The sequence below is a fragment of the Mytilus californianus genome, unplaced genomic scaffold, assembly GCF_021869535.1.
Source record: "Mytilus californianus isolate M0D057914Y unplaced genomic scaffold, xbMytCali1.0.p SCAF_21, whole genome shotgun sequence".
Lineage (NCBI taxonomy): Eukaryota > Metazoa > Mollusca > Bivalvia > Mytilida > Mytilidae > Mytilus > Mytilus californianus.
This window is the reverse complement of record NW_026262670.1, coordinates 2,807,514-2,828,060: the sequence shown is the minus strand read 5'-3', so window position 1 is coordinate 2,828,060 and position 20,547 is coordinate 2,807,514. Positions and strand designations below refer to the sequence as shown.

Here is a 20,547-nt window from a genome sequence, read left to right as displayed (position 1 = left end):
TGTTTGTTTTTTTTTTTATTTAAACTAATTTTCACCTGAGGAAAAAAAAGTGTCGGTGCTTTTACATAATTTTGATTTCGGGTACCAGGTAACACTGCATCCTCGTGTAAGCATTAATTTGATGAAAATCTTACAATTTTTGAAGATTTTTAAATTACAAAAATGTCAATGTCCTGTTTTTAATTATAGATATCAATAATACTGCATTGGAAAGCCCTTGAAACTTGAAAATGATCCTCCGCCTCCATTAAAAACAATGACTAAAGAATGTGATTTGGTGCAAGTCGTCCAAATATGTTGGATATTAAAAAAGGGACTCCGTGTAGTGGTATTATAATATACTCATTGAAAGCTCTGAGAGTCTCATTAAATTATAGCCTCAGATAATAGCTAGCACTAGCTGCAATATTATCAAGTCAAAACTTCTTTTTTTTTTACCACATTATTCACATCTTTCCGTATTTATTCTCTGTTCTTTTTAATTCACTAAATTGACAATTTAACAACTAGACGATTCCACAATGTATATAAATAATGCGAGTATAAAATACAGTGGTTGGATTTAATCGAAATTTCGTATTTCAATCATATTATTATCCTGCCCTTAAAACCTGTCCAATGTTTTTTAGAGAAGAACCTCTCATACATAGTGTTCATGCAAGTTGGCTACTTTATCTTCAGCATTGTTCACTAAATCAGCATAGGCGGATCTAGGCCCCCTTTAGAGGGACAAATTTGGTTGGTTATATCATCAGTAGGGAATCACTGATCCATGACTGTAACGGACCCCCTAATAAAAACTTCTGGGTCCGCCACTAGCTGGAATGGCTAATTGTTATGCACAAACTTTGAGGAAAATATAAATATTTGGCAAGGATGCCACTTTTTCATTAGGAAGTATCCAATATTTCGTCAATGAAACAAATCTGGAAAAGGGTTGAATCATCATTATCAGAGACATATATACATGTATATATATATGTGTGTCTTGTTGAATAATTTGTATATTTATAAAATCTGTATTGCAGATCTTTGATGAAAAAAAATAACCTTTTTAATTAATGACGATTTGAAGCTTGACATAAGAAACAGGTAGGCACCGTTTATAAAATATTTTTCTTTAATACCTATAGATTTAGATTGTATGCCTTTTGGGAGTTTTCAAATATATGTACCCTTATTTGCTAACATCAAGAACAGAGCTCTCCATGGAAGTAAGTATCTATATAGACGCTGGTGTTACTCCAAAAAATGTTATCGTTCGCTGCCGACGAAACACCTTTCAATATCGTGAATATTTTTTAAACAATACGGATACAGGAATTAGCTAGGAGTTTCCAATTTACTTGGATACCAAAAATTCACTCCCACGTCCATGCATTCAAGAAGAGGATATCTTAAAAACTCATAGGCGTGTTTAACGTTTTGTTTTTGTATTTCATCCAAAGATGCAGACACTCGAATTTTCATTTGGTCTCTGGTGAGAGTTGTCTTTTTCATGATTGGCGATCATACCACATATTTTTATTTATTATAAGGGTGACATTTCTGTGTGTCAACTAATTGTTCTTAATTAAATGTTAAGCTGTTACACCGTCACAGGTTACAGGAGAATTTAGCACTTACAGTATGTGTAAGCCCACCACATTCTCATACTGTATCACCTTGTTCTAAGTAAGTAGAGGGAAACTCTGTGGTTGTTGTTGGTTGCTTTTTGTCATATTAACTTTTGTTTGATACTTGCATTTATAAATGTGTGAGGATCCTGATTTTACACCAACAAACTACACTACTTATAAAAACACCAAAATGTACAATGCGACAGGGATAAACCAGTTTTATCTGCATACAAACGGTATCCTTTGCCTTTCCTAGGACCATGTATCTTAAAGTAAATCAAACAAGTAAAACTGTGAGCTACTGCTCGCTGATGATACCCCCACCGATATATTTCGGTAAACAGGAAGTTGTTGAGGGATGAATCTGAAAACGCATCACACGGTGTAACTTACTTATATAAACCCTGAAACTAAATTTCAGAAATCCTTGTCAAGTAGTTCCTGAGAAAAATGTGACGAAAATATTCATGGGACGGACGGACTGACAGATGGACTGACGGAAGGACAGACAGAGGTAAAACAGTATACCCACACTTTTTTAAAGCGGGGTATAACAACAACAATAAAATGCTACGCTGAGCGCAGCTGGATACGACCGCAGAGGTCCAACCCTGAACTGTTGGGGAAAAATGGACTCAATATTCGCGCTTGATACAGGTCTGAATTTGGATTGTAAATAAATATTTGACACCTAATAGGTTTCTGACACCGAATAACTGTAGTCAAAGAACTCAGAATTGGTTATATGATTTGAATTTATATTCAATTTTTTGCTTTTGTGCAATACACTATGCTGCGAAATTGAACCCCCCCAAAAAATTTTTACCCCCCCCCCCCTTTTTTTGGCAAAAAGAAATAATATTTGAAGAAATTTTCTTTTTAATTTCTGAAATCTGAAATGAAAAAAAATATTGCCCCCACAATTTCTTTTTTACCCCTCCCCCCTTTTCCAAAAAAAAATATTTCCCTCAACATATGGTCATAATCTCAATTCAAATTTCCAATGGAGGTTGCAACCATAATTACTAATTTTAATACATCATATAAGTCTTAAAATAGAAAAAAAAATCCCCTCCCCAAATTTTTTGAACCCCCTTATGATCCATCACCCCCAACTCAATCTCAGCCTTCCCTATGTGGAATGGTAACTTGCAGTACAATTTCAGAGAGATCCATACACTTGAACACAAGTTATTGTCTGGAAACTAGGAAAATGCTTGTTTTTTGCCCCTTTTTTGGCCCCTAATTCCTAAAATTTTGAGTCAATTACACCCAAAATCAATCCAAACATTCCCTTTGTGGTATGGAACCTTGTGGTACAATGTCAGAGAGATCCATACACTAACACACAAGCTATTGTCTGGAAGTTACAAAAATGCATATTTTTGGCCCCTAATTCCTTAACTGCTGGTATCATAACCCCCAAAATCAATCCCAACCTTCCTTTTGTGGTATTGAACCTTATGGTAAAATTTCATAGAGATCCATTCACTCAAACTAAAGTTATTGTGCTAAATTCAATGTATCTTCGGACGACAACGACGCCAACATCATACCAATATATGAATGTAAAAATTTGTTGTGGTCGTATAAAAACTTCCAGCACTGGATACATTAACCAATATCTCAGGACCACCAAATTGAACAAAATTATAAAAGATTGCAAATAATTTGGAAAGAGGGTTTAAAAAATATTAGTCTAATAGGAGCTTGGTAATGTAGCTATTTATAGCTACTTACTAAAAAGTGTGAATAGAAAAAGAAAATAAAGTGTCTTTATTTACACTTATATCCATTTATCTCTCATACAATGATTATTTTTGTTGTTGTGTAAATAATTGAACATCTTTATAAAACACACTGTTTATTTATTTCCCTCTTTAGAACAAAATCTGCTTCAAACTAATCAATATGTAGATCACAATTGTAACCTTCATCTTCACCAGTTTTCCATCCTAACCTGAAATTATAATGTTATACATTTAGTGAAAAACAAAAGCATTTCAACCTAAAAATTTGAATTGAAATAATCAATGATTGTGTGTTCTTAAAAAGTGGCAGCACTGTCAGTCTGGACCCCAAAAATCAAGAAGGTCAATGATGTTGTAGTCCTGATTGCAAACTATTAAACAGGTTGTGGTTGTTTTATTCTCTTATTTTAAACTGTCTGGTATTTTATATTGGTATACATGTAGCTGCTCAGTGGCAGATCCAGAACTTTTTGTAAGGGGGGCCCGCTGACTGACCTAAGAAATTTTTTCCCACAAAAGGGGGGGGGGGTCAATCTTAATTACACCTACATGTACGAAAGTATGAAAAATCTGCAAATACATGACTGAATTTCACTGAGACCACATGTACACAATTTGTAGTCTGTGTTGTAAAAATGGTCAATAGCTGTAGGCTATAAAAAATATTTTGAGAACTTGGCAATGTTAATTATAGACAATAATATTTTAATGTTTGTTTATGTACATGTGCACTTGTTTGTATTCTTAAATCTTTTAACTTCCAATTCATTTGAGACAGAGTTACATTTGTAAGTCAATAACAGGAAGAAGAAAGAATATTTTCCATGAAATATTACATGCAACTTTTCTCACAAGTAAAAATAACTATTTGAGTATAACTTTAATATCTTACCTTCTTCATTCATTTTTGTACATATAGTTGATGAAAAGTAATTTGTTACAACACTACAACATGTACAACGTTTAAAAGAACACTATACTCTATAGTACTGTTTTCATAGTCTGTATGAAAAATTGCAAAAGCAGCTGGGATGTTGGATTCCATGTATTTCCATTGACTGAAATTATATGAAGACATAATATGAAATTCAATATGAACATAACTAGTACTGGATCATTCAAAGCAAAAATAAAATATTGTAGGCTAGCTAAAGCACACATATCTAGAGTGATATAATTTCATGAATGATGGATATTGTTTTGCAATGGTAAATCATTATATGCAAATACAGATATAAAAAAAACCAACACTATATATTAACTAGTTTATAGTTATACCATAGTGAGACTTTTTTACTTTCAATTAGAAATGTTAATTCCACATATTTTACATGATGGTGAACAAGATATATGCTTACTCTTCTTAGATCAAACTCATACAGTTTATGATAAACTGTTTATCTAAATGGTTCTATCAAAGATATAGATATAAATATGGCTATCATATTATGGATATAATATGGATATGGCTATTATATTATAGAGCTACGGTTCCGCAGATAATTATAACTTAATGATTCTATGTAGTGTTTCAAAAATTTGTTTGTCTTTACATCATAATATTTGTCTTTTTTGTCTTATTGTGTTGTAGATTTTGTTTGACTTAGGTTTTACATGTCCTTTTGATGTCTTCTAGGTGTTTCTTTTTTCTACTATATTGTTTTCAATATATTAATAAGTTAATAAAATTTACATGTATTTAAACAATATCACTGTTGAGTCTACTATTTAAATAAAATTTAAAGACAAACATACATGTACAGACCCTTGATACAAGATGTATGTAGTTTATTATTTACATGTAAAATCATGTCATTTTTCCTAATGTAGTAATTAAACAGATATATTGAAATATTCATACCATACAATTCCTACACGTTTTCAATGATACATCATGTGTTGAAGTACACAAACAACTGGTTATATTATGGTCGCTCATTTGAATAACAATGAAGAGGCATAACATGTGCGTCAAAATTCATAATTTGCACCCGATCTGCAATGATGTTGTCATATAAACATTCGAAAACCTATTAAAGTTTTATCGGACCTTAAGTTTTAAGAAATATCTTATCCAAAAAGGAACAATTGTCAAAAATTCATAAAACCAAGACTTGGTTTTACCAGACATGTGTTTTCGCATCATTTTTAGAAACATTGCAGTTTTTCTCAAGAACCTAAGAAATTTCAATTATCAAAATATGATAACATCAAAATTTTCAACTCAGAGTACCATAAACACTTATCAAATATAAAATTGGGTTGCTCGATTGTCTAAATTCAGACTTTCAAATTGACCACTTACCTCTTTGACTATGACCGGTTTTTTCCAATATGGCGTCTATCCGGAAGTTAGGTAGGCCTGATGTGATGATGGGCGCAGACATTTTATGAATGTTTGTTGTTGAAATGTTTTCGTATAAAAAAAATTACAATAGATAAAAGTTTTAATTTCAATAAATATAGATATAAAATTTTGTAAAATATTTCGATAGATGAATTTTAATCCACAGCACAAATCATATTTGGAATTGAATACATTGATTGTTTCGCATCAAGGGAAGCAACTGCTGTTGGAAAAAATTACAGTAAAACGCTTTTCTTGGAATTAACAACTTTGATCCTTTATTTATCTAGTATGTTTAAAACATGTTTATGAGATCACACATTAATTAAAGCAGCAAAATAAATATTTACATCCCACATAACACTCTGTCACTCTAGATCTGTATCTGTTAATGAACCTAAACTTTTGAATCATATATAATAACATTTCATTGTTCAAAGACAAATTTATTTGTTAATTGTTTTGGAAACATGCATAGGTATTCAATTTCTACGCATTTTTATTTTTGGTTTGTACTGTATATTCTGTTTAGGGGTTAGAATAAGGCTAGATCTTGGGTTGTAGTCCAGTGAATTATACGGTATACATGTACCTTCAACTTCACTTCAACTTCATTAGTACATTACTCATCAAATCCGAATCAGGGTCTGTTCGCCCAAAATTACTTTCGCTCCCATTCACTTTTGCACCCTTTTTTTTTGTTTTGTTTGGAATAAATATTTTAATCTTGTTTAAGTTATTGTACATGGTGTATTGCTTTAAACAAGGATTTGTATAGTAAGAAGGTCTTACTATACAAATCCTTGCTATAATTAAGGTTTTTTTATTGTTTCAAAACAAAGTGACTTTTTAAAAACCTAAACAGGTTTAATTTAGTGTTTTATTAATTATTTTGATGAAATGAATCATGAATAAAAAATTGTCATGATGATCTAGGACTTTTCATGCTATTAGACAATATATATTGTCTCAGTTATGATAAAGGCACAGTTCATTCATCTAAGACTTGTAAAACTGGTAAACAAAGGCAAAAGATTCCAAATCTTCAGTGAGTTTACTCATATGCTAACTACATGCTAACTACATGCAGTATTTACATCAAAGCTAGTTATAACAAATTAACAGTCATGATTTTCATACACAGAACAATAATTTGGTGGCTTCGTAAGCTTGTAAATACCAATTTACAGTAATACATAATAAACATTTTTGATTCTGTTCATTTGATATCAATGTGGTTGTTGTTATTTTTATTTTGTCTCTGATTCTGACTGAGGTTTAGTGTGATATAATGATATCTATACATTTTGTAGTATATTGTAATGTCTTATTGTTGACTCAATTACTTTAATCATTGTACTTGGTTTATATGCTCTTTATGGGTCCTGTAATTTGGAAATAAAATATTCTATTCTATATTAATCATCAAATCACAAAAAAAATATTTCATTTAAAAATTCCTGAAATATTATTCATGCAAATAAGAATATTTTGATAAATACATCTAAAAAATTCTAATAATTCAACCAGTATTTAAATGAAAATAGGGTGTGAATGAACCAAGGGCGAACGTGTGGGGTGCCAACGTGTAGGGTGTGAACATGTATTGGGAGCGAACAGACCCGTTACCAATTATACCTCAAAATCCATACTGGACATCTAAAAATCTTTTGAATAGTAAACAGGAAAAAAGTTAGAAATCAGAACTAAAGAGCTCATATTGATTGTAAACCTGACTTTAAATGCTTTAAATAGGTATGAATTAAAATCCACAAATTTGACTTGTTTTGTGTATGCGAGAAAAATCCACAGGAAAAAAAATCATCTTTAATATAATATTTATTTTTGGGTCTGTCAAATACCAAAAGAAAAGACAATCAAACTCATGGAAAATAGTAATATGAAGCAATAAAACTTAAATTAGACGGATCTCATTCTCTACAACTGTTTTACGTATATGATTGATTTTGAACTTTTTCTGGACTTTTAAATAGTAATTTCAAGTTGAAGTACTTACTTAAATATTTGTCAAACTCAGGCATCATTATTTTCTTTTGCCATCCTAGCTGATCAGCGTAAAGCAACCACAAATCAATTAATCAATCTTTTGCCATCCTATACACAAATCTAGGAAATGTGCAGGAAAAAGCAAGAATTGAAAGTCATCTAACTATTAGACATGTTAGGCACCATCTTTTGTGGTTTGGCATGTTTATTTTTTGATAAATTGTTTGATAATAAATTTTTGGAATGAATTATAAATTTCAGAAAGAAAGCCAAAAAAATGTGTTTTCATTGAAAATTAATCTAGGAATATATATATATATATATGTATTTAGTTCCAAATTGTTTTCTTACAAGTTCACGTTCTTTTTGAAAAACTGTTGCTTTTTTTCAGTTGAAAGTAAAAAATATTGTTTATCCCCCCAAAAAACTCCATAAAAAATGAATATCTCAGAGCTATTTTTTACTTATTAGTAGAACAATTTTTATCTTATTATTATTAAAACTGAAAAAAAGCTGTAAAGAACAGTGTAGCCATACATCATATGTACCCCCTTTTCAGAAATCTATCCCAGGGTTAAAATCTGCGTACTATAGACACCAAAAGACGGTATAAGTTTTAGTATGTTATAAATCAAACATGAGAATTTGAGTAAAATCAGTGAACATGAATTTGACAGCTAATTTATATACATGTACCTTAAAGTATCAGAAAGGTTCTGATTTTGTAGTTTTAATTTTTGACTATGGCCCTAGCTGGTCCTCTGAAAAACTCTTGTATAATTGAGAAATAAGGACAACCGTAGATGATACTTACCCTGTGTCTTTCTTCACAACTAATCTTACTATTCCCTTATCTGTTAGTTTTTATGCCCCACCTAGGGACATTATGTTTTTCGGTCTGTGCATCCGATCGTTAGTCCGTCTGTCTGTCCCTCCATCCGTTCGTCTGTCTGTCCCGCTTCAGGTTAAAGTTTTTGGTCAAGGTAGTTTTTGATGAAGTTGAAGTCCAATCAACTTGAAACTTAGTACACATGTTCCCCATGATATGATCTTTCTAATTTTAATGCCAAATTTTAGTTTTGACCCCAATTTCACGGTCCACTGAACATAGAAAATGATAGTGCGAGTGGGATATCCGTGTACTATGGACACATTCTTGTTAAAACTGCCTTTTTTATATTACGTAAAATGATTGCTTTATTTCGATTGTCTCCTAATTTTCTTCCTTTTTTTTCAGGTGTAAAATGGACCTTTTAGAGAAGAGTATTTAATCATGAGCTACAAGAATAAGAAAAAGCTAGGACCACCTCCTCGATGGATTGACTGTCCCCGTAAAGGTCAACTTATTGGTAGGATACATTAAATTCTGAATGAATCTCTCATGATGGAAAATAAGATTATAAACTTGTTTTACCTGGCTTGGTATTTTTATAGAACGGAAATGGATGTGTATTTTAAGGGGTTCTCTGGAGTTACAATCAGGAATGAAACCAAATAGAATTAAAATACATTTGTGTTTTTGAAAAGCTAATGTTGACTTCTAAATGTCTTTTGGTTGTTATGTGTCATTGGGTTGCTGTCTTCTTATATTCATTAGTATAAATTTATCTGTTTCAGTTGTGTTGTATTTGTAAGCATGGGTATATATGTCACGAAATAGAAGTTCCTTCATGATATTAGTTCCAAATGGAAAAAATATTCTGGAATATTATTTCCACTGAAATAAATATTACAGTATATGTTCCTAACGGAATAAATGGTATAGAATATTTTTCCAACAGGAACAGATATTATGACATTGTTTATAACAAAGTTTCCAGTGGAACTTCTGTTAGGCGGAACAAATGTACGTTGACATATCAAATAAATACAAACCAAAATGTTGTAAAAAAGTTTTATCAAGACAGGTCAACAAACAAATAGATTGAATGAATACAAACAATGTAGAAGCAAAATATAATCATGATGATACTAAAACTGTAAATTCAGAAATTATTGCATGCATTTATTATTGTGATTTTGAAGAATGAAAGAAAAATGCGAAATTAATTATTGTGACTTCAGGAAAATCTGCATAAAGATAAATGTATGAGATATCAGAATGCCAGTTCTTATTATTGTGATACCCAGCTAGTCATAATATTCGCATTAATTAAAACCTCAAAAGTATTTCTGAATTTACAGTAATATAATTTTATAAAAAAAAAAGGTCAAAAGATAAAACAAAATGATTTTGAGCTATTGATCTATTTCAGATTACTCTTGATATAAACAGCATCTTATTCATGTTATTATGTGTATATTTTTCAGATAAGAAATTTTTACCATTTAAGACCCCACTAGACAAAAGATATGAAGACCAGATTCCTGAATACAGTTGTTTTACATTGGACCTGTTGTTTAATTCACTTAAATCCATGAAGGTTTGATATTTAATCCTTTAATAGATACTTTATATAAAAAGGAAAAGGTGGGGGGGGGGGGGTGAAAAAAAAAATTGGGGTGGGGGGGGGTAAAAAGAAATTGTGAGGGAGGGGACAATTTTTTCTCATTTCAGATTTCAGAAATTAAAAAAGAAATTTCTTCAAATATTTTTAGGGGCCTCGGTGGCCGAGTGGTCTAAGTAGTTACTACTGTAATCACTAACCAGTCAACACTGAGGTTGTGAGTTCAGTTCAAAAGAAGTCTGAGTTCGATGTTGGAATAGGTAACATAAGAAACTAAGCAAAATGACAATAATCAACATATATATGCCTATATTTGTAAAAAAATAGCAGTAAATATAAATATCAGGAAATATACCAATGCTTTTTAAGAGCAAGTTGACACATATGGTCAAAAGATGAACAGGGTTTACCAATTAGTTAAGTTCAGTATTAAACTCAAGCAAAAACCACAATATGTTTTTTTTAAATATTTTATTTTACTGTCTTTTTCAGCTAAAAATGGGTTTATTAATAGATTTAACAAACACCAACAGATTTTATAACAAAGATGAAGTTGAGGAGAAATTTGAATGTAAATATGTCAAACTGCAGTGCAGAGGGTAAGAATGGTCTATAAATTATATAAATACCTACCTTTACAATTTAAGATTAATATTTTTTCGTCTAATTTATGCTTTTTCTGCAGTAAACATGTTGCTGCAAAGTTTGGAAAGAGTACCATAAGGCACCCACACAGAATAAACACTAAGGTGACATTGTGTTTGTATGGTATGGCGAGGAGTCGTATAGAACTCTTGCCCACAGTTTACCCTACATGAACATTTCACTGTTCATTCAAATGTATTGCACAAGGCCATGAATTTGAAAAAAACAACCACAGCGAGAATTTAACTACCAATCGAAGGTCAAAACAGTAATCAAAACCTGGGAAAAAACCAATATATGATATATGTTTTTCATTTTGTTGAACCAACCTTTACAACTATTGCTCATTTGATGCAAGATTTTAAGCCTTGAATAATTTAATAATTAATAATTTAGGTCTAATCATATTTTATTTAAGCATAACATGCTGTAGAAATGCATAGGTAAATTACATCTATTCTTTAATGAAGATTATAGAAATAGAAGCATTTACCGGGGTAAGTCAGATTAGAACAGACAATACCAAGGACAGTAAAAGAGATAAAACAGTAGTCCATAAAACACTTATCTTTAGGATAGTAGTCTGTATAGAAATGTTCAGCACTTCTGTTTCTGGTAAACTTGTAAGTGGTCTCCTGTGTTGGGTAGAAGGCAATTAATTTTTCAATGTTCTGTTTAAACTACAAGAGATAATTTTTTTTACAATTTTCTAGGTTGTAAAATGAAGAGAAATATATTTACTTATTTATTTTTTTTAAAGTTCAGATTTATTTGGAAAAGCTGTGGAGTCAAATGCTTTGCCAAGTGTATGATCCATCATCCACTTTACAATTTACATTTAAATATAAAAAAAAAGACTTGAAAGGTGATAAAAAGTGAGTAGAATGAAGGAAGCAATCAAAAAGTATAAACTGAAGAATCGAATGATTGTTGGTTGCTAAATGTCCAGTGGCAAATATTTCATGCATATTGAGGATGATTGAATTTAAGAAAGGAAGATTAGAACATTGCTAATCTTTAATAGACGACAACACAAACAAAAAAGGAAGATTATAACATTGCTAATCTTTGATAGACGACAACACAAACAAGAAAGGAAGATTATAACATTGCTAATCTTTAATAGACGACAACACAAACAAGAAAGGAAGATTACAACATTGCTAATCTTTGATAGACGACAACACAAACAAGAAAGGAAGATTATAACATTGCTAATCTTTGATAGACGACAACACAAACAAGAAAGGAAGATTACAACATTGCTAATCTTTGATAGACGACAACACAAACAAGAAAGGAAGATTACAACATTGCTAATCTTTGATAGACGACAACACAAACAAGAAAGGAAGATTGACAACACAAACAAGAAAGGAAGATTAGAACATTGCTAATCTTTGATAGACGACAACACAAACAAGAAAGGAAGATTACAACATTGCTAATCTTTGATAGACGACAACACAAACAAGAAAGGAAGATTACAACATTGCTAATCTTTGATAGACGACAACACAAACAAGAAAGGAAGATTACAACATTGCTAATCTTTGATAGACGACAACACAAACAATTAAGGAAGATTACAACATTGCTAATCTTTGATAGACGACAACACAAACAAGAAAGGAAGATTACAACATTGCTAATCTTTGATAGACGACAACACAAACAATAAAAAGGAAGATTACAACATTGCTAATCGTTGATAGACGACAACACAAACAAGAAAGGAAGATTACAACATTGCTAATCTTTGATAGACGACAACACAAACAAGAAAGGAAGATTACAACATTGCTAATCTTTGATAGACGAAAACACAAACAAGAAAGGAAGATAACAACATTGCTAATCTTTGATAGACGACAACACAAACAAGAAAGGAAGATTACAACATTGCTAATCTTTGATAGACGACAACACAAACAAGAAAGGAAGATTACAACATTGCTAATCTTTGATAGACGACAACACAAACAAGAAAGGAAGATTACAACATTGCTAATCTTTAATAGACGACAACACAAACAAGTCCACAAGACTAATGATTGACCAAAACAACCTTACAGAAACTCATGAATGGACTTAGTTGCTTTGATGTTAAATAGTTCATGCTCCCCTAGTGGCAGTTCTTGTTGCACAAGGCTAGTAAGAAATATTACATTCAGTGATGTCATAAACCTTAAAACCTGTAGTAGGAATTAGATTGTGGTTATGACAAGTGACCTATCTTGATATAAAGGATGTTGTGTTTATTTTATTTCAGACATGGTGAGTCTCCCGATGTTGATCAGACCAGCACATTTATTGACATATGTAGCAGATTCATTTCACAAAAACCATTAGAAATTATAGGTAATGTAAAGTCATGTGACTAAATATTGGTAATATACAGTCATGTGACCAAATGTTTGCAATACACAGTCATGTGACTCAGTGTTGATGCAGAAAAATATATTAATATAAAGTAATGTAAAGAAAAAAATATTTGATATCATTAAAATGATTGAAAACGATTGAATATAAAATTGAGAAATTTCAAAATATTCTACTATCTTCATAGGAATCTAAGAAGAAATAAATTTTTTTTTAAAGTTATTAATGGAAAAATTACATTGACTGAAAAACTGTTTTTGCATGTAACTCTATGCGACAAGAAAATATAATGTTGTGGAAATATGTCACTTTAAAGTTTCTGAATTAAAAAAAAACCTTCCAGTTGTTTCCCCTTGACTGAAGACCATTTTTCCTATTTCATTGTACTTGTATGTGTAATCATTCAATATTTTGTGATTTAAAATTGTTGTAAGGCATACATTTCTACCAAAGCTAATTTTTTATGGTTTGAAAATTTGAGATTATGTGTGGACAGAATATTATTTTGTTAATTTTTTTTTGATAGGGGCATTTAATGTTACCCTTGACTTTCTGTTCTTCTGTCATTTTGTCCTTCTGTCTTTCTGTCCTTCCCATTTTCGTTGCAAACGTTGAGTGGAGGCATTCTTCTTTTATTTAAAAATAAAACCTTGAAATGTATGTAATATATCATGTTAATGATACCTGTATTAATACTGTTTGTGTTTCTAGGTGTTCATTGTACACATGGTTTCAACAGAACTGGATTTCTTATTAGTTCATATCTTGTAGAAAAAAATGATTGGAGGTAAATATAAAACATTGGACCATTCTATTTATTATCTGAAAAAGCGGGGGAGGGTTAGATGGTTACCTTGTCAAAAGATGCCTAAAGAAAATATTCAGGCAAATTTCAATCCTTCAGATGCTTGGTTTTAAACCCCTCAGATGCCATCAACCTTTTATTTTTACATATATTCAGACAAAGAAAAAGACTTAATCAGGAACAAACATTTGATACCTCAGATATTTTATGAGCCAATTGGTATTGGAAATGACTTTTGATGCCTCTCAGATAAAACATCCACCCCCTTTTCAGATATTAAATGGAATGGTCTATTTACTGTAAAGTGTTTTTTTTTTCATATGGTTTACATTTAGTGAATTAAAATGACAAACCGATTTGGCAGGTTTTACATGTTTTTCTTGTCCTTGTTGATTACTTTACATGGAAATGAAATTGAGACAAGGGGAAATTGTCAGGTTTATTTGATCATCGGGATATCAGCAAAGATAAACCTGCTTGAAAATAAATATTTTGTTGTGGATTATTAGTTATTTAAAAAATTTGACCCTTTTATGTTTACAGTGTAGATGCAGCTGTACAGACATATGCTACTCAAAGGCCTCCTGGCATTTATAAACAAGATTATCTTAAAGAATTGTTCTCACGATATGGGGATGTAGATGACACGCCCCCTGCACCACCCCTTCCTGCATGGTGTAATGGTGAGTACCAGATATATCTGAATTCCATTGCAACACTTTTGAATAGTGAGGGATAGCCACATTCAAAAATACATGTAAGTTCTGTGGCCAAACATTTACCAGTGTTTTCTGGGAAAAGAAAATGACAAATTTTACTTCCTGATTAAGTTAGCATGGCCACACCAAGCAGGGCTGATGATTTGTAAACAGTACATGGTTTCTTGGTTATTATACATGATCACTAGACTATTGTGAGAATGTATATTAAATATACATAAAAAAAACTGATGTGCCAAATTGGGAACCAAGAATAGAAAAGAAAATGTGGGGATATTTCAATAAGATACCTACCCAACAACACAAAATACCCAAAAGGTATCATGGTTTTACCATCCTTTGGTTTCTAGTGAATAGTTGTCTCATTGGCATTGATTATCATACCACATCTACTTATTTTTATATAAAGACCTTCAACAATAGACAGCAGTGTTACAATATGTCAAACTCTAAAGACCTTCAACAATAGACAGCAGTGTTACAATATGTCAAACTCTAAAGACCTTCAACAATAGACAGCAGTGTTACAATATGTCAAACTCTAAAGACCTTCAACAATAGACAGCAGTGTTACAATATATCAAACTCTAATGACCTTCAACAATAGACAGCAGTGTTACAATATGTCAAACTCTAAAGACCCGAGTCCAATAGACAACACCTTACCAGGATCCTGACTTGGAAACCTCTAGTTTTTAGAGGCATCCGTGTTACTCAGTCTTTATTTTATGTTTTGTTATTTGTCTTTTCTTTGTTTTTTTGCGGTCGTATATTGGTATGACGTTGGTGTCGTCGTTGTCCGAAGACACATTGGTTTTCGCACTCTAACTTTAGTTTAAGTGAATGGATCTCTATGAAATTTTACCATAAGGTTCAATACCACAAAAGGAAGGTTGGGATTGATTTTGGGGATTATGGTACCAACAGTTAAGGAATTAGGGGCCAAAAATAAGCATTTTTGTAACTTCCAGACATAACTTGTGTGTTAGTGTATGGATCCCTCTGACATTGTACCACAAGGTTCCATATCACAAAGGGAATGCTTGGATTGATTTTGGGGGTAAATGCCTCAACATTTTAGGAATTAGGGTCCAAAAAAGGGGCAAAAAACAAGCATTTTTCTAGTTTCATGACAATTACTTGTGTGTAAGTCTATGGATCTTTCTGAAATTGTACTACAAGGTTCCATATCATAATGGGAAAGCTGGAATTGAGTTTGGGTGTAATTGCCCAAAATGTTTAGGAATGTGGGGCCAAAAATAAGCATTTTTCTAGTTTCCAGACATGACGTGTGTTCAAGTGTATGGATCTCTCTGACATTGTACTGCAAGGTTCCATATTACTAAGGGAACGCTTGGATTGATTTTGGGGGTTATTGCCTCAAAATTTTAGGAATTAAGGGCCAAAAAAGGGGCAAAAAACAAGTATTTTTCTAGTTTCATGACAATAACTTGTGTGTAAGTCTTTGGATCTTTCTGAAATTGTACTACAAGGTTCCATATCACAAAGGGAAAGCTGGAATTGAGTTTGGGGGTAATTGCCAAAAAAGTTAAGGAATAAGGGGCCAAAAATAAGCATTTTTCTAGTTTCCAGACAATAACTTGTGTTCAAGTGTATGGATCTATCTGAAATTGTACTGCAAAGTACCATACCACAAAGGGAAGGCTGGGATTGATTTTGGGGGTAATTGCCTCAAAATTTTAGGAATTAGGGGCCAAAAAGTGGAAAAAACAAGCATTTTTCTAGTTTCAGGACAATAACTTGTGTGTAAGTGTATGGATCTTTATGAAATTGTACTACAAGGTTCCATATCACAAAGGGAAAGCTGGGTTTGAGTTTGGGGGTAATTGCCCTAAATGTTTAGGAATTTGGGGCCAAAAAGGGGCCAAAAAAACAAGCATTTTTCTAGTTTCCAGACAATAACTTGTGTTCAAGTGTCTTTCTGAAATTGTACTGCAAGGTACCATACCACAAAGGGAAGGCTGGGATTGAGGTTGGGGGTGATGAATCATAAGGGGGTTCAAAAAATTTTGGAGGGGGGGGGTTTCTTTAAAATTTTTCATTTTAAATTGGTTATTTCTGATTTATATATAAAAGCAAATAATAATGATATGGTTTGAATACTGTAAATTCAGAAATTATTGCGATGTTTTTATTATTGCGAAAAATGCGACAGGGTTATAATCGCAATAATTTATACTCGCATTTTGAAATTTTTTATATGAATTAAACAGGATTTTTCTCAATATCGCAAAAAATTAAAATCGCATTTTAGTCTAAAATGACAAAATCGCAATAATAAATTCATGCAATAATTTCTGAATTTACAGTAGGTAAATTAAAAAATTTTAAGTCCTTAGACCACATTCATTCTGTGTCAGAAACCTATGCTGTGTCAAATATTTAATCACAATCCAAATTCAGTGCTGTATCAAGCTTGAATGTTGTGTCCATACTTGCCCCAACTGTTCAGGGTTCGACCCCTGTGGTCGTATCAAACTGCGCCCAGTGGAGCATTTTATTTGCCATGGTATTGACAGTTTGTTATATACAAATGAGTTTTGTATGATTTAAACAAAAGGGAATTTTTTTTCAGAAATTGAAATATTTTAAATGTATTTTTTTTTTAATTTTCAAGAAGGTACGCTGAAGGTAGAGATTAGTTTTTACCTTGAGCAGATGTTAATTGGATTCTATTTATAAATTTTCAGAGACCGAATCTCAGAATGTAGATGATGATGGACTTGAAATAAGCAAAAGCAGCAACTACAGTGGACCAAAACGGGGTCCAAAACGAGAATTTGTTAAAAAGGTATGGCCAATACAAGTACACTAAAACGGGGTCCTAAATGAGAATTAGTTAAAAAAAAGCAAGGACAATTTAAGTACACCAAAACAGGGTCCTAAACAAGAATTTGTTAAAAAGGTATGGACAATTCAAGTATATTGACAGGGTCCTAAAGGAGAATTTGTTAAAAAGTTATGGACAATTCAAGTACACCAAAACAGGTTTTCTAAATGATTAATTTGTTAAAAAGGTTTAACTATTCAAGAAGACTAAACAGGGTCCAAAACTATAATTTATTAATAAAATTGAGAATGAAAATGGGGAATGTGTCAAAGAGACAACAACCCGACCATAGAACAGACAGAAGGTCACCAACAGGTCTTCAATGTAGCGAGAAATTCCCTCACCCGGAGGCGTCCTTCAGCTGGCCCCTAAACAAATATATATACTAGTTCAGTGATAATGAACGCCATACTAAACTCCAAATTGTACACATGTAAACATGTATTGACAATTCAAGTAAACCAACACATATGTGTAAGCAATAAATTAGATATATATATATATATAATTCATCTCAAATTTAGCCCAACAATGTTAGATCTTCAAATTTGCATTAGCAAATTTTTTGTTCTTTCCTCAGCGGGATTTGAACCCTAGCTTGCTTCTGTGACATCGTGGCAACACCGGCTGCACTGTGTCCAGCACCCTAGACCACTTGACCACCTAGGCTGCAATAAAATATAGCTTTCGGTGGTTGATGTAATGCCTTTTTTCAATTGAAATCTATTAAATAAGGTATCAGTTTTAATGCACCAGATGCACATTTTGACAACTAATGTGTCTTCTGTGATGCTCAATCCAAAACACAATAGAATAATTGAGATCTCTGTGATGTAAATTTGAATGTCATTTAATGTATAATGTGGATTCATTTATTTCCATGGGAACCGATTTTTCATGGATTAATAAAGGAAAACTTGAATTTTTGTGGATATTTCATTTCATGGTTTTTCTACAGTCTGCATATATTCCTATAGAAAATTCTTAATTCGTTGAACATTTAAATTTGTGGTTTCCCCGTACCCACAAAAACCACGAAAATTGGTATTTAACTAATAATTAGAAATCCACAGTAACTGAGTAAAATTATAAGGCTAAATAGTTATTGATTATCGATGGTGTTTCAAAAGAGAGGGTGTTTCTCAGATACAATAGCCCTACAGATGAGATATAGCAGAGAAACATCCTTGAGTTTGGAAGACCATTTATAATCTGTTTATTGCTGTTTTCCTAAGCAATATCAATGATGTAGGGCTCGTGATGTCATACATTCTTTTTCTACTTGACTGAGACAAACTCATATCACTTGATTAGCGTGATATGGAAAATTATCACAAAATAAAGACCAAAGGAAAATTTTAGAAAATAAGGCTAATGATAAATATTTTTTGTTAATAGGATGCCAAGTTTGTGGAGGGTGTGATGGGTGTATCACAGTTAAAGTTACAACCTAGACTGGCTGAGGTTCAAAGAAAAGTTCAAGAGTTATGTGCCTGGAAAAGGTAAGAAAAAAAAGAAATGATTTGAAAGTTATATTGTTGTTTTGTCTTAATCCTTATACCTTCAGAAAAACTTCATATTTTTCCAAAAAACAGAGTTCGAAATCTGTCGAAATTACTTCTGTTTTCAGAAATAGTGCTTTTCGTCTTTTTCCTCCCTATTGTTAATCTAGATTTGTGTGACCTCAGTTGCCAAGTAGTCTAAGAAGATGAACTACTGTATTACTAGCCTGTCAACACTCAGATTGTAAGTTTCAATCATGCAGGTTGCAGGAGCACTCGACTCCAATCTTAAGGATTGTTTGCTTTCCTACTGAATTGGTGGTTCTCTCCAGGCTCTCTGGTTTCCTCATCCAATAAAAACTGACTGACATGAAATAACACAATAGTGTTTAAAAGTGGTGTTAAAAACCAATCAATCATTCAATCAATTATAAAAATAAGAAGATGTGATATAATCTAGGTTTGTCCTGTACAATGTTTTAACTATACAATGTAATCGGCTTTCATTGCAGCCATTTGTCTTTTAGTTTTATCTTCAATGAGCAATATTATCTAAGATATTTGCCATGATGGTCAAAGAATGTCTACTTAGTATGACAGTTGACTATTAGATAACAGATCTCTACAGCCAGTAAGGAGATATTGAAACGATTTCTTAACCCACAAGAAATCAGGTGATTTAGCCATTTGTTAAGTGACTATCCTTTTGAATTTTCCTTGGAGCTCTGTATTTTTACTACACAGGTTCATTATACTGTGAACATTTACTACTGTTGTACGTTTGTTTTTTCTACTTTGGCTAGAGGTATAGGGGGAGGGTTGAGATCTCAAAAAACATGTTTAACCCCGCCGCATTTTTGCGCCTGTCCCAAGTCAGGAGCCTCTGGCCTTTGTTAGTCTTGTATCATTTTTAATATTAGTTTCTTGTGTATAATTTGGAGTTTAGTATGACGTCCATTATCACTGAACTAGTATACATATTTGTTTAGGGGCCAGCTGAAGGACGCCTCCGGGTGCGGGAGTTTCTCGCTGCATTGAAGACCCATTGGTGGCCTTCGGCTGTTATCTGCTCTATGGTCGGGTTGTTGTCTCTTTGACACATTCCCCATTTCCATTCTCAATTTTATTTATAGATATATGCCAAATTGAAGTTTTGACAAACATATCAAGTATCACTTAACATGTAAATGTGATATTGTATGTGTGGCATGGTGTCATATGAACACAAAATATTGTTGAGTCTTGTTATAAGATATTCATGGCTCACAATTTCAACTTTAACTAATTGACCTTTATTGTTTCCTGATTGTTTTATGACCCCCCCTTTTATACTATCATGGATTCATTATTATTTGTGGTATATCAATTTTTGTGGATTTCGTGGCTAAGATGAAGCATGAATTTAAATACTAGAGATGGATACGTTAAATCTATTTATGTTTATTTATTCTTAAAATCATGCTAAGATATAC

The 20,547-nt window shown here is 32.1% G+C and overlaps 1 protein-coding gene and 1 long non-coding RNA gene across 31 annotated transcripts in view; one reads left to right on the top strand and one right to left on the bottom strand.

Annotated features, from left to right (window-relative positions):
* Positions 1–3,380: 3,380 nt before the first annotated feature.
* Positions 3,381–5,737, bottom strand: LOC127731901 (uncharacterized). Of its 2 annotated transcripts, none has more exons than XR_007995903.1 (3): positions 5,676–5,737; positions 4,263–4,428; positions 3,381–3,579 (listed from the first exon to the last, which is right to left on the bottom strand). It is a non-coding gene; the product is annotated as an uncharacterized LOC127731901 (long non-coding RNA). The 2 variants fall into 2 exon arrangements; XR_007995904.1 differs by lacking the exon at positions 5,676–5,737 and adding an exon at positions 5,232–5,313.
* Positions 5,738–5,922: 185 nt separating this feature from the next.
* LOC127731978 (mRNA-capping enzyme-like) overlaps positions 5,923–20,547 on the top strand; it is a 49,521-nt gene continuing 34,896 nt past the window's right edge. For 28 of the 29 annotated variants that reach the window (XR_007995942.1, XR_007995932.1, XR_007995928.1 and 25 more), the window contains exons 1-9: positions 5,923–6,006; positions 8,962–9,073; positions 10,035–10,147; positions 10,664–10,770; positions 13,089–13,177; positions 13,910–13,985; positions 14,547–14,686; positions 17,434–17,534; positions 18,972–19,075. Coding sequence is in view for 13 of the 29 variants with exons in the window: in XM_052240947.1 (XP_052096907.1) it covers positions 8,998–9,073; positions 10,035–10,147; positions 10,664–10,770; positions 13,089–13,177; positions 13,910–13,985; positions 14,547–14,686; positions 17,434–17,534; positions 18,972–19,075 (806 nt within the window). In the remaining 16 variants the exon portion in view is untranslated. Of the gene's footprint in view, positions 6,007–6,746; positions 6,766–8,961; positions 9,074–10,034; positions 10,148–10,663; positions 10,771–13,088; positions 13,178–13,909; positions 13,986–14,546; positions 14,687–17,433; positions 17,535–18,971; positions 19,076–20,547 lie in introns of those variants that run through there. The other variant, XM_052240948.1, reaches the window with a different exon arrangement.